This window comes from Protopterus annectens, chromosome 11.part0 (genome assembly GCF_019279795.1).
Source record: "Protopterus annectens isolate FY-2018-M chromosome 11.part0, PAN1.0, whole genome shotgun sequence".
In the NCBI taxonomy this organism is placed as follows: domain Eukaryota; kingdom Metazoa; phylum Chordata; order Ceratodontiformes; family Protopteridae; genus Protopterus; species Protopterus annectens.
Window position 1 is genome coordinate 94,972,382 of NC_056745.1, and position 13,840 is coordinate 94,986,221.

Sequence of the window (13,840 nt, forward strand, 5' to 3'; positions counted from 1 at the left end):
CCCCTTTGGTATGTATCTGTCAAAGCACATGCAACAACTGGAATGGCCACACAGATATCTTACTAAAAGGATGCAAGGCCTAAGCAGCATGTCTTACATGAACCAACTCAAAGCCCCATCAGTATACTTGGTATCTTATAGACTGCTAAGAGGTGAGCTGTGTCTGGCATACAAGGCATCCTCTGACCCATTACTGATGGATTTACTGCACATCAGCAAGTCAAATGGCATCAGAAATACTTGATGTGGGGATCCAAACCTCTTCTGCAACATCAACAGTATGGTTTGGCGGGACAGGCATATTTCACAGAGGGTACTGCTGCTGGGGAAAGACTCCCCATCAACATAAAACAAAGTTCATTCTTGTCCATTTTCAAGCACAGCTTAGATCTATGAAGGGGAAACAGAAAATGTACCCCAGGGCAGGCCTCTGCACTAGTAATGGACAAATGAAGCTCCTAAATGCTTTATCTCATGCATGGGTCCCCTAAGATTATCTATGGTATGATCCCAGTTATCCTCATTACTGGTAATAGATAATTATTGACCATGGGCTGGGTAAGGTCAATCTATGCCAAATGGGATAAGTTATTCTGAGCACAAAAAAGGGAACTTGGCTAGGCTTAAAATGGTCCATGAAGGCTGCTAGCCTAGTACATACCCATGAAAATTACAATTTTTCACCATAAAATTAATAAAAGTGGAAGGCTTTCTACAATGACAATTTATCTGCCCAGTTCTTGAAGGATCACTAGCTGACTGACAGAATTACAAGGCCTGCAAAGAAGCTTGGGAATATTTCTGTGCTCCATCTGCCATTCATTCGGAGCACCTTGAATGCTCTTGACAGCTGGTAAGTTGGCTGGTGCCAGAGGGGGTGGTTAATACACAAACAGCTTAGGCTACTGCAAAAGTGATCCATTTACTGAATGTTTAAGAAAACATTTACAATTCTTTTGTGGATCTATATATGCAGCAGAAAGATGATGAAATTTGGCATAAGGTAACAGACAGGTTAATCGGGTTAAAAGGAGGAACTTCCATGATCTGGAATGTCTTTTGGTAATGTGAACTGTAATTAAACATGCTAACTACAGTGCAGTATTGTTGATTTCATTGCAGTCCTTCACTGTCCATAATAATGCTTTTTCTTTCATCAGCTTTACTTAATTACTGATACTGATGTCTCTCTGCACTGTAAGCCATGATTCTGTATGGACAAAAAAAAAAGATAAATATATATATATATATATATATATATATATATATATATATATAAATGGTTTACTATTGAAATGTCGAACGGCACTACATCGACTGTACTATAGTCGAACATGGAAGTTCGAAAATAGTAATGTCGACGACAAAAAAACAATCTAGGACTGTGTTTTAACATGGGTCAAGGTAGGGGAGATGTTTGTATTTCTGAATAATACTGAACACCTACCTCGACCCATGTTAAAACCATTCCTAGATTGTTTTTTTGTCGTCGACATTACTATTTTCGAACTTCCGTGTTCGACTATAGTACAGTTGATGTAGTGCCGTTCGACATTTCAATAGTAAACCTAGATATATATATATATATATATATACATATAGATTAAATATAGATGTGTATACATATGGGTCTACTTCACAAGAACGAAAGACCACATTAACGAAAGTCAGATCACTGAGACCAGATGAACGAATCCTCAGGTAATCGAAAGACCAGAAGGGCGAAATTCAAAATCCCGACATTACGGGATTTTGATTTAGCGCTTCTGGTGGTGCGGTTCAGGTGAGTATGCATGTGTAAGTGTGTTTGTGAGGGGTATTGGTGTGTGTACGTGTGTTGTGTGACTGTGGTGTGTTTGTGTGAGGGACTGTAATGCGTGGGTGTGAGTTTGCCTTGTGTCTCTGTGCGATCTCGGAGTTAGAATATTAAAGTGAGAGGGGTGTGGGGGGTGCAGGAGGGCTTGCCTCCCTGCCTATCACTAGTGTAGGGTGGTGTGTGTTGTAGTTTGGGGCTGCTGTGTGTGTTTGTGTTATGTATGTCTTTCACAGTTTTGGGATTTTGATGTTCATGGTTTTACGTTTTCGGTTTTATGGGGTTTTGGTGTTGTGGTCTCGTTGTTTTGGGTTTCGTGGTTTTGGTCTTTCGTTCTTGTGAAGTAGATCCATATATATATATATATATATATATATATATATATATATATATATATGTATATATATATATATGTGTGTGTGTGTGTGTGTACATTTTTTTTAATTCTACAGTCTGTATTTTATATTCTGCCATCCCTTTAACTCCACTATGAAAGATTATGAGAAAACAGCCTGGATAAGAAACATCTGCTGACAACCAGATATATTTAAATGCTTTATCTACTGAAGTACTTATTCATTAATATTTTAAATATGTTTTTAACCCTCCAAATCATTATAGTCCCCTCAGCGTACATAACCTCTTAGATCTAAATCATTAATGGAGACTGGATTACAATTCAGTAGAAACACTAGATTATTACCAATATCAGTCAGCCACTTGGCCACAGAACCATAGATCTCATCCAGTATAAGTATCACAATCAGGTTTATGATGACAGCTGTGGCAGTCACAGTGACACGGGCATTTGCTCTGGTGGTGTCATCTTGGCTGGCAGCCAGAGTGGCTGCTGTGATGATCCGGTAAATAATGACTCCAAAAACTGCAGCAAATGTTAATGTGATCTGAAATAATAAGAACAAATACATCTCATGTTGCCTTTTCAATGACAGAAGTAGTATTAAACTAAAACATTGTAAACATTTATAATGAAGCATAGATGAAACACCCTTCAGTGCTTAGAGGGAAAACTTACTGTATGACCACTCAAGTTACCTGTACTACTCAGTGTAAGAAGTGACATTCAAGTTCTCTTTCAAAGTTACAGTACACGTTTTTAGCTGTATCTACATTCATAGATTTCAATACTTTTGGTTTATAAAATAACTGTTTTAAATAGATGAAAATCCATTTAAGATTTATTAACATAGTGACAAACTTATCTTGCATTCTGTCAAGGACAGACTACAATCCAGCTATCATGATCCTTAACATAATGATTAGAACTGTCTCTATGACCCAAAGGGACAAAGCCAAGATGGTGACCCAAATGATGTGGGATCATCTAGTGACTGGAGAAGCCTGTGTGTTGGGGGGTGAATGAGAAGCTGGTGCTGTATAACCTCTTCTGGGTACACAAAAGTGGTCCGGTCAGATGCAGTGCCAGCACTAACTGAAGAAGAGCTGATATATGGCATATAGCACATGTACCAGGGGCATGTGCTTGATTCTGCCAAACCACAAAGCATGTTTGCATGAGGGCCTTTAGTGGACATGTACAGGATTATGTTTATAAAGAGAAAAGGCTTGAAAGGTGACCCAGGCTTTTGTGAACATGAACATCAGCTGCTGAGCAGTATGGCTTGACAAGAAAAAAATGGAAAAAAATACCCTGATGACTGCCTAGCTGAAAGCTAACCCCTACAATCAGCTCTCACCCGTGGAAGGGGAATGAAATGGCATGATGTGTGTCAGGGGCCAGATCATCAGCAGGCAAGGGAGGTGGGCAGATGAAAGCATAAATTACACAAGGAAGGTTGGCACTAAGCTGCTATGCTGATTAATATGTTAAGTTTAACCAAGAAAATAACTAATGAATTCCTATCTAAACAATAAGATGCACTGTGATCATGTCTGCTTAGCATGTACAATATAGGTTCATAGGTTCATACTAGGCTATCTGCCCGAGGGCATTTATAAGCCTAGCCCATAGTTTTGTGGCTTACGCCACCCCTTTAGTTTGGAGAAAGTATGCCTTTTATTTTGCTGTGCCTCTGTCTAGCAGTGACACTGAGGTAACCCCTGGGGTGTATCTGCGATCCCCCATCCATTGGTCAAGATTCTTCTTGAACAAGGCCAGCGAGGTGCTCTGCCTCACATAGACCGGGATTTTGTTCCACAGCATAGGGAGTCTTTGGGTGATGAATCTATCCCTCCAGCACGTCCTATTAATAACCGTGTCGAGGTTTAAGTCTCCCGCCCTTGTGGCTCTGAGGGATCTAGATTTTTTGAGATGAAGCATGTTCATCAAATCTGGGTTTGACATGGCCTTGTATGTCAGGCATAGGTCACCTCTGAGCAAGCGGTAAGCAACTGAATATAACTGGAGTTCTTTCAGTCGGGCAGCATAAGACAGATTTTTGAGACCCTTTATCCTTTTGGTGAGGAACTTTTGTGGCCTCTCCAGCTACTGCAAGTGTCGGGTCAGATACATTCCGAATGGGGCATTGTACTTGATCATTGGTCTGATGAGTGATGAGTATAGGGAGACTATGACTTCCCCTGATCTAGATGTGAATCCCTTCATGATAAGGTGGGCAATGTAGAAGGTCTTCCTAACTACTTTAGCAATATGGGTGTCGAATGAAAGGCTACTGTCCACCTGGGTTCCCAGGTCCCTGATAACTTCTTCTGTGATCAGGGGATTGCCTCCTATATGGTAGCTAGGGGTGACCTTATTTTTCCCGAAGGGTATGACTATGCATTTCTTGGCATTTAACTTTAGGCCATGGCTCTGGCACCAGTTATCCGTTTCTGTAAGACCCTTCTGAAGGATATCTGTGTCGGATGTGTTTTCAACTACGGCGCCCAGTTTGCAGTCATCTGCAAACTTGGTCAGCCATAACCCTCCTATGTTTGCTTGTACTTCAGAAAAGTAGATGCCAAACAAGAGTGGGCCCAGGACTGAGCCCTGTGGTACACCACTTGTGACAGGCTTTGAGTCTGACATGGCGCCAGCAACTCTGACCCTGTGGGTTCTGTCACTCAGCCAGTTTGCAACCCATCTTGTAATGTATGGGATTACATTTAAGTTGATGAGTTTATCAATGATGCCCGAGTGGGTTATTGTATCGAAAGCCTTCGCCAGGTCTAGGTAGGCTGTATGGACTGCCTTTCCTTCGTCAATGGCCTTGGTGACTGTTTCAAAAAAGTCAACCAAGTTTAAGAGGCATGATCTGCCTTTGACAAAGCCAAACTGGGTTGGATCCAAAGTCTGCAAATTCCCTATGTCTTTATTTATGAGATCCATTATGATCCTCTCCATGGCTTTGCAGATAAGGCTTGTCAAGCTAATGGGACGGTAATTTCCAGGGTCGGTGGAGGCACCGCCTTTGTGGAGTGGGACCACAGTCGCTGTGCGCCACTCCCTGGGTATGTATCCGGAGGTGAGACTAAGATTAAACAGCTGTCCTAACTGTGGGTTTAATTCCTCGTCCCATGGATGCTGTGTTCTTTGCCTTGGAGAGAGCAGTTCTCACCTGGGCGTTAGAGATGTTTTGGGGGCTACAATCATTTGGTATAGATATCTCTCCTTTAGGGGGCAAGCATAATGCAAATTTATGCAAGCATAATTCTAACTGTGTAATCCATTTCCCTAACTCTTCCCTCTCAGTGGGTTCAACTACACAGAATGTCAAGCCAGAATCAAAATTTGATGCACTGAAACAAGACTTATGTTGGAAAGAGCAGGGTCTTATCAAATGTTAAATTTCCATCAAAATGCATTAGAAAATGATTTTACTTATAATTCCAGCTGTTGATATCTGGTAGCTTTGAAGTGGAATGTTTTTTCCTTTTCTTGCCAGTTAAATGGATAAAGCCTGAAATGATCGTCTGTGATAAGAGGACAATACACTACTGATACACTTGACATATGTGGAAGCTAAAAGTAATTAGTATACTCCTGTGATGGATTCCTTCATACCCTTACTTATTCTGAAAGCTACGTTACTTCAAATTTTCAGCAAAGATGTACAAAAGGTCTGTTTCTTGCATTACAACATGCTTTTTCAGCTTTTGTTCATGTGTAACCCCACCATGTAGCACTCATTCTGTCTACTTCATCCTCACATAAGGACCAGATGAAGCGTTTTAGTAATGCTGCACCAAACAGGAGTAAAATAAAGAGTTTCTTCTGGCTCTACATCGGATTATGAGTAATAGGGAGTGTATTTAAATCAGTTACTTTAACTATCAAGGTGGTGGCCACGGTGGTGCAGCGGTTAGCGTTGTCGCCTTACAGCAAGAGATTCTCCAGTTCGATTCTCGGCTGGGGTGCCTTCTGTGCGGAGTCTGCATGTCCTCCCTGTGGTTGCATGAGTTTCTTCCGGGTGCTCCGGTTTCCTCCCACATCCCAAAGACATGCAGTAGGTGGATTGGACACTCTAAATTGGCCCTAGGTGTGAGTGTGTGCATGTGTATGCCTTCTGTGGAAGGTTGGGCGCTGGGCTGGCAACTTGACACCATAAAACTCCACTGCCAATCATGAGTGGACAGATGATCCACTGTGGCGACCCCTAACCAGGAAAAGCCGAAAGAAGAAGAAGAAGAAGAAGACTTTAACATAAATCAGAGGAAAAAAATTAGAAAAAAATCTGCAAAGCAGTGACTTCACAGTTTCTTTACTTATGCAAACAGCAATTGATAATAAACAGGGGTCACTCAGTAAAGTGAACTGTGGAAAGGTTAACCCAGATGAAGCATGCCCACACATATGCCTCACAGCATGCATAATAAGTTAAAGGCAAGTATGCTTCTAACTTACCTAAAAGAGCAGACTGTAAAAGAAATATAATGCTCTATGTTTATCCACATATTTTCTTTGTTTAAACCACATTGGTATTACGCACATCAGTTTCCATCAACTGTGTGTTATATACTCCTTAACAAGCAGAGAGGTGTTCATCCGGGGGAAGGAGAAATGCAGCTGGAAGAACATACACTGCCACTATCACTTGGATGAAGGTGGGCAATACTAAGGGTGGTCTGGAGGTGGGTCTTAGGCTCGCCAAGCCACCAATGGATTACAGCTTTCAGAATGAGTGTGCAGAAGTGCATACTTACAAGGTGAGGACACTGGGTCACCATGTTAGTGAAGTGCACTTATCCTCCTTCAAGATGGTGGTGGCTCGATATCTCAAAAATGCACATATTACAGAGATGTCAATACCACTCTCATGGCTGCATGAATGATGCCCTCCTCCTAGGACAACACTCCTCCTGATTCTGGGTGGAATACTTAAGACCAGAGGAATGAATGAAGAGGGTCAGTTGAAGGGAGGCATGATGGCTGACATGAAAAAAAAATTACCGTTATGCACTCCCTGATCAGTCATTTCATTGGTTGCCACATTATTACCATTAACCATATTATGCATACATACATACATACTTATTGAGTGAGGACATAATGTCATAAACATATATGACACCAAAATTCAATTAGCACTTACCATAAATAGAATGGCTGTGCAGTTAATCAAGTAACCAGGAATTCGGTCCCTCCATGTTAGTTTTTCCTTTTCTGTCTGCTCAAAATAAAACAGATTAAATCAGAGAAATTAATATCCCTTAATTATTCATCTCTTTGCCTTTACTTCAGCACAATGTATAACATTATGTAAACACATACAACTTGAAATAAATATATTGCTTCATTGAAAACCTACTATCCATCACTGCCTGTCCATTAGACAGCTGGGCTTTGAACAGCATTTTTCTACATATTACTTACTCAAGATTCATAACAGCCTACATACCTTTACAGCAAGTTAATAGGTATGCAGTCCTTGAGACCATTGAGGAGCCTAGATAAAAACACAAAAACACATACAGACAGACACACACACACACACACACACACACACACACACACACACACACACACACACACACACACACACACACACACACACACGGATATTCTACACTGTATGGACAAGTGATCAATGTCCAAAGAATTATAAACTTTGATTACAAAACAGCGAAAGACTACTGTGCATGTTCCAAGGAGTAACTTCAGAGCATGGAAAATAAAAAGCACATGGTTTTATGGGGGAAGACACCACTGAACCTTCACAACCCCACTAATATCTATATCTACATCTATACATATATATATATATATATATATATATATATATGTATATATATATATGTATATATATATATATATATATATAGATAGATATACAATGGATATAAAAAGTGCATACACCCCTGTTAAAATGCCAGTTTTTTTGTGATATAAAAAAATGAGACCACAATAAATCATTTCAAAACTTTTCCTACCTTTAATGTGACCTATAACCTGTACAATTCAATTGAAAAACAAACAAATCTGTTAGGGGAAAAATATAAAAATTAAAAAACGTACAATACGCTGGTTGCATAAGTATGTACACCCTTAAACTAATACTTTGCTGTGTGTGCACACCCTTAAACTAATATTTTCTTGAAGCACCTTTTGATTTAATTACAACAGCTAGTCTAAATGTGTGGAAAGTGTTATAGCCCTGCACAACTGGAGTGCTGCCCACTGTTTTAAACCATGTCTCAATCACTATGCAGATATTAATGTCCTCTAGGGTGAGAGGGGCTTGTAGTGTGTGGAGTTTCTTGTCTAGGCTCCTAGCATTGATCAGTAACACCTTCATATTTTCCTTTTCCTGTTTCGTTATGTTGGCAAGTTTATCAGTTTGGCATTGTCTACAAAATGGTGGGTGGACAATTCCTCTAGCGGGGACAGATGCAGGCCATCCCTAGTGAAGCAGCATGGTCTGTCAATCATATCCTCCCAGGCTGAGAAATACTGGACCCCTTTTGAATGACACTAAGAACTAAGCCAATTACTGACGTCAATTATTTTTTGCACATGGTGGTGGTGCAGTAGCATTGTTGCCTCACAGTAAGACGCTGTCCGGTTCGATTCTCAGCTAGAGCGTCTTCTGCATGGAGACATGCATGAATGGGCGTACCTTCATTGAAGGTTGTGCATCAGGGCTGGTAACTCAGCATGTAAAAATCAACTACCAATCATTAGCGGACCGGAGTTCCGCTGTGGTGACCCCTAACCGGGAAAAGCCGAAAGACACAAACAAACAAATCATGGCATCATCAGTGGTGAAGGTAGAATGCTGCTCAATGCTAGGATCATACCTGCCTTGTACACAGTGTCTGAGAGCTCCATTATGTTTCTCTTCATATAGTCCTGGGAAATATACCTTACATCACTGACACTGGCACGAGCTATGACAGAGTCATACTGGTACTTGTTCAAGGACTTGAATGCATTTGTGACCCAATAGATTCTGGCATCAGACAAACAACTAACCATCACACTTTCCTTGCTCAGCCTGGTAAGACACAAGACTGTATGTCTTACAATGGAGTCACCTATAACAAGAATGTTTGGTTGGGTCAATGCCTGTCTTACAGGCACAGCATCTGTGACATTAGGACTCCTTGTACTATGTGAGGAAGTAGGCATCATTTGATGAGTGTGCTTTGTGGTAGCATTGTGTTTTGGAGGTCTTTGAGGTTTAGGCAAGTTACTATTTAGAACCTCAGCATTTAATGGATTGTGTATTGTGATGGCCTTGAAGAAGTGTAACGATGATTTTGGTAAAAGAGTTTACTGTATGTGAAATTATTGCCCAAGGATATTATATATGTTCATCTTTCTCACACGCTGTGTTATGCTGTTGGAGTAACATTTGATCAGTAGACAGCATGGCAAAATTCTTTCACTGTCTCAAGATACTCATCTCAACAGGCTGCCTAGAGAAGTTGTGGGGAAGTACCAGTCCATGACACCAACAGGGATGATTCTGGAGGCACAGGTAACTATAACTGCTTGGAGTTTGGTTTTAGAATAATGTTTGGATGGACTTGCTACTGAGTATCTAGAGTTCATTACAAAACAACTAGCCTTGAAACCCTCTTCTGTCATCAGCAAGAACCAGTAAACTAATTATAGTTAAAAAACTCACTAATGTGATACTAAAATCAGTCCAAGCAGTGTTAGTGCACTGAATATTAAGCATTTTTATCAATTTTATTTATACTGGAGACTAGTTTAAGGGTAGAGACTTTGCAAATGATACTTATGAGCTTATTGTCAACAGCCAATAAACAGGGACAGGGAGGGACTTATTTTGTCAAATTATCATAAGTGCCAGATAACAACAGATACACTGAGTTTAAGAACACAAATACAACACGGAGGCAGGGAGGGAAAGCAATTAGACCCTTAGCTCTGAGATCACTGGCCTGGAACTTCCTCAATGCAAAGACGAGTCCTGCATTAGCCTAAAATACAGAGTACATAAGAGTGAAACTAGGCTTTAATACCAACAGTTAGACCTCTTGTGCAGCAAAATGCAGTGCAACTGTGTACTGGAATTACTAATACAGGCTTAAAGACCTTAGCAAAAAAAGATACAGACTGTTAAAATGAATTTAAAAATCAGATCAAGAAATGAAAACTTTTAGTTATGTACTCACCATAACTTCAGATGTTTGGGATCCATCTCGCCTACATTCTGACTGATGGGTTCAGAGCCGATCCCTCGGCTCCGACTCGGCACGCTTATGCCAAAGAGCGAAGTCTCTTATTGGCTGAGCTTACTATATCCCAGGATGCACCACTACCAGTCCCCCAGATCTAGTTTGTCCGCATACATGCACACACTCATGCACTGCTTATATAACATCGACAGATGATACAAGATAAAGACAGTAGAACTCAAACCGTTCAATCTCTTCTGATCTCCAAGGCAGGGGGAAGGAGGGTGGGTATTAGGAATGTAGGCGAGATGGATCCCAAACATCTGAAGTTATGGTGAGTACATAACTAAAAGATGTTATGTGATCCTATCTCGCCTACATTCTGACTGATGGGACAGCGTCCCTAGCACCTAAATCCTGGGTGGCTCACTGGAAAACACTCCTGAGTACCGTGGAACCAAATGATGCTCGCCCTTTAGATGTCACATCCAATTTATAGTGGGAAATGAAAGTGTGCGGGTTGGACCAAGTAGCCGCAGCACAAATCTCAGAAATAGCGAGCTTGGAATGAAATGCAATAGAGGTAGCCATAGCTCTAGTAGAGTGAGCTTTGACAGACGTTGTAAGTTGCTTATTTGAAGAGGAATAAGCCTGAGTTATGCAATCTCTAATCCATTTGGCAATAGTAGCTTTAGTGATGGTTTTACCCAGTTTATTATCTGAAAAGGACACAAACAATTGATCTGTTTTTCTAATTTGTTGAGTCCTGTCTAGATAGAAGCGCAATTGCCTGTGAACATCCAACGTATGCAAGGTATATTCCGCTTTGTTTGAAAATTTTGGAAAGAAAACTGGTAGCTCTAGAGATTGTTGGAGACAGAGATTAGAACAAACTTTTGGAACAAAAGATGGATTAGGTCTAAGTGATACTCTATCCTTGTGAAAAATCAAGTACGGTGGTTTGATAGATAGGGCTTGAAGTTCTGAAACCCTTCTTGCAGAGGTAATTGCAATTAAGAAGGCAGTTTTCCAAGACAGATATTTCAACTCACATGTAGCAGCCGGTTCAAAAGGAGAAGATGTTAAGGCACGAAGTACCAAATCAAGATCCCACGGAGGTGCAGGATGAAAAACTGGGGGTCTTAAAAGCACAGCACCTTTCATGAAAGTTTTACATAATCTGCTGCTCATCAACGGTGGGTCTATGGATTCGTGAAATTTGGAGATAGCTGCTAGTTGGACTTTAATAGTAGAGACTGAAGATCCTTGATTAAACAAGGATGTTAAAAATTTCAAGACCTCTGGTATCGGGGCAGTAATAGGGTCTAAGCCTCTGAGTTGAGCCCAGATAGTAAACCTCTTCCACTTACTGTGATACAACTTCTTAGTGGTGGGTTTGTGGGCTGAAGATAAAATGTGAATAACTTCCGGGTCCAAGGAGTGATTTCTGACTATAGTCGGAAGTGGAGGAGCCAAGCTGTTAATTTCAAAGTGTGAAGGGACTGGTGCTGTTGTCCCGACTGATGAACCAGAAGGTCCGGAGTTAGATCCAAAAACCAAGGACCGTCCAGAGTATATTTCTGTAGGTAGGGGAACCATACCTGACGAGGCCAGTACGGAGCAATTAGAATCATTGTGGACCCCAATTGGGAAGCTTTCTGGATGACTTTGGGGAGGAGTGGAACCGGAGGGAAAGCATAAAGTAGTCCTGTTGGCCAAGGTTGGACTAGAGCATCCGTAGCTGCCTCCCCTTGACGCAGGGTCAAGGAAAAGAACCTTTTGCACTTCGTGTTTTGTGGTGTTGCAAACAGGTCGCAGCACGGAATCCCCCATCTTTGAAAATCTGAGCTGCTACTGTTTCGTTCAGGGACCACTCGTGAGGAGAGAGAATAGTCCTGCTCAGTCTGTCTGCCAATACATTGGATTTTCCTGGAATGTGGGTCGCTACCAGGAAGCGGTTGGTAGCCACTGCCCATTCCCACACCCTCATGGCCTCTCTGCAAAGGGGGTAAGATCTGGTCCCTCCTTGTTTGTTTAGATACCAGACCACCGACATGTTGTCTGTGTGGATAGCGATAATGCCTTGAGGGAGAAACTTGTGGAGGGCTTGTAGGGACAGAAGTACAGCCCTCATTTCCAACACATTGATATGGAGAAAAGTTTCGTTTGGAAGCCAAGAACCTTGAACTGACCTGCCCAGACAATGCCCCCCCCACCCCGTCTGGGAGGCATCCGTTGTCAAGGTGGCCACCGGAGGGGGTATAACAAAAGGTCTTCCCTGATTCAGATTGGATGGTAGAAGCCACCAGTGGAGGTCCCGTTTGCACGTTTCTGTAATCAGTATGTGATGACTGAGGGGGAGATCCTGAAAAGACCATTGTGTCGATAACAGCCACTGAAGAATCCTCATGTGCAATCTTGCCAGAGGAACTAGGAGAACCATGGCAGACATTGAACCTAAAAGTTGCAGGACCATCCTGGCTGGGGCTTTGGATCTTAGAAGCAGGGCTCGGGCTTGACCTTGTAATGTTTGTATCCTTTCGGTAGGAAGGAAGATTCGCATTAATTTTGAGTCCATCTCTGCTCCTATGAATCTTATGCGCTGAAAAGGCAGCAAGACAGACTTTGACCAGTTGAATGTAATTCCCAGGGAAGCACCCAGGGAGATGGTGGCTTGTAGGTTCTCTAGTAGTAGATGCCTGGTGGTGGCAGTCAGGAGCCAGTCGTCCAGATAGGGAAACACTTGGAATCCGAGACTCCTCAGGTGAGCAGTCACTACTGCCAAACACTTGGTGAACACCCTGGGGGCTGTGGTGAGACCAAGGGGCAGTGCACAAAATTGGAAATGACTGTCTCCCAGGCTGAAGCGCAGATACCTCCTGGACGCCTGATGTATCGGTATGTGATAATAGGCGTCCTTGAGATCTATGGAGCACATCCAAACATCTTTCTCCAACAATGGGAGAATGGATTGTAAAGTGACCATTCGGAATTTGGACTTCATGACGGACTGGTTTAGTTTGCTGAAATCCAAAATGGGTCTCAGGTCCCCTGTCTTTTTTGGCACTAAAAAGAACCTTGAGTAATTTCCGGATCCGATCTGGTCTGTGGGGACCGGTTGGATGACTCCTTTTTCTAGCAGCTTTGAGGCTTCTACGGCTGCAATTTCCCTTTGACTGGGTGGTGGGTCCGGGATTTTTTTGGACGGTGGGGGTGAGTGTGTGAAGGGAATGGTGTAACCTCCGGCAATAATCCGAAGCACCCATCTGTCCTGAGTAATAGACTCCCAGGCTTTTAGGTGCTTGGCAAAACGGCACCCGACTGGCTCCGGAGCAGCACAGCCGGGCAATCCCTCATGAAGTGTGGGAGGCTGAAGAGCCACGAAAGGACTCGCGGTCTCCAGTGTTGCAGGGGCCTCTGCCGCCTCTGGGACGGCGTCTCCCAGAAAAATTTCCCCGT

At 42.2% G+C, this 13,840-nt stretch overlaps 1 protein-coding gene across 1 annotated transcript in view; it reads right to left on the reverse strand.

The window, feature by feature from the left end:
• The window catches only part of LOC122815187 (anoctamin-2-like), a 2,140,961-nt gene that overhangs the window by 609,408 nt on the left and 1,517,713 nt on the right, over positions 1-13,840 (reverse strand). Inside the window, exons 16-17 of the mRNA XM_044087470.1 lie at positions 7,327-7,401; positions 2,517-2,718 (exon numbers count right to left, since the gene is read on the reverse strand). Of these exons, the coding sequence (XP_043943405.1) occupies positions 2,517-2,718; positions 7,327-7,401 (277 nt within the window). The remainder of the gene's footprint in view (positions 1-2,516; positions 2,719-7,326; positions 7,402-13,840) is intronic.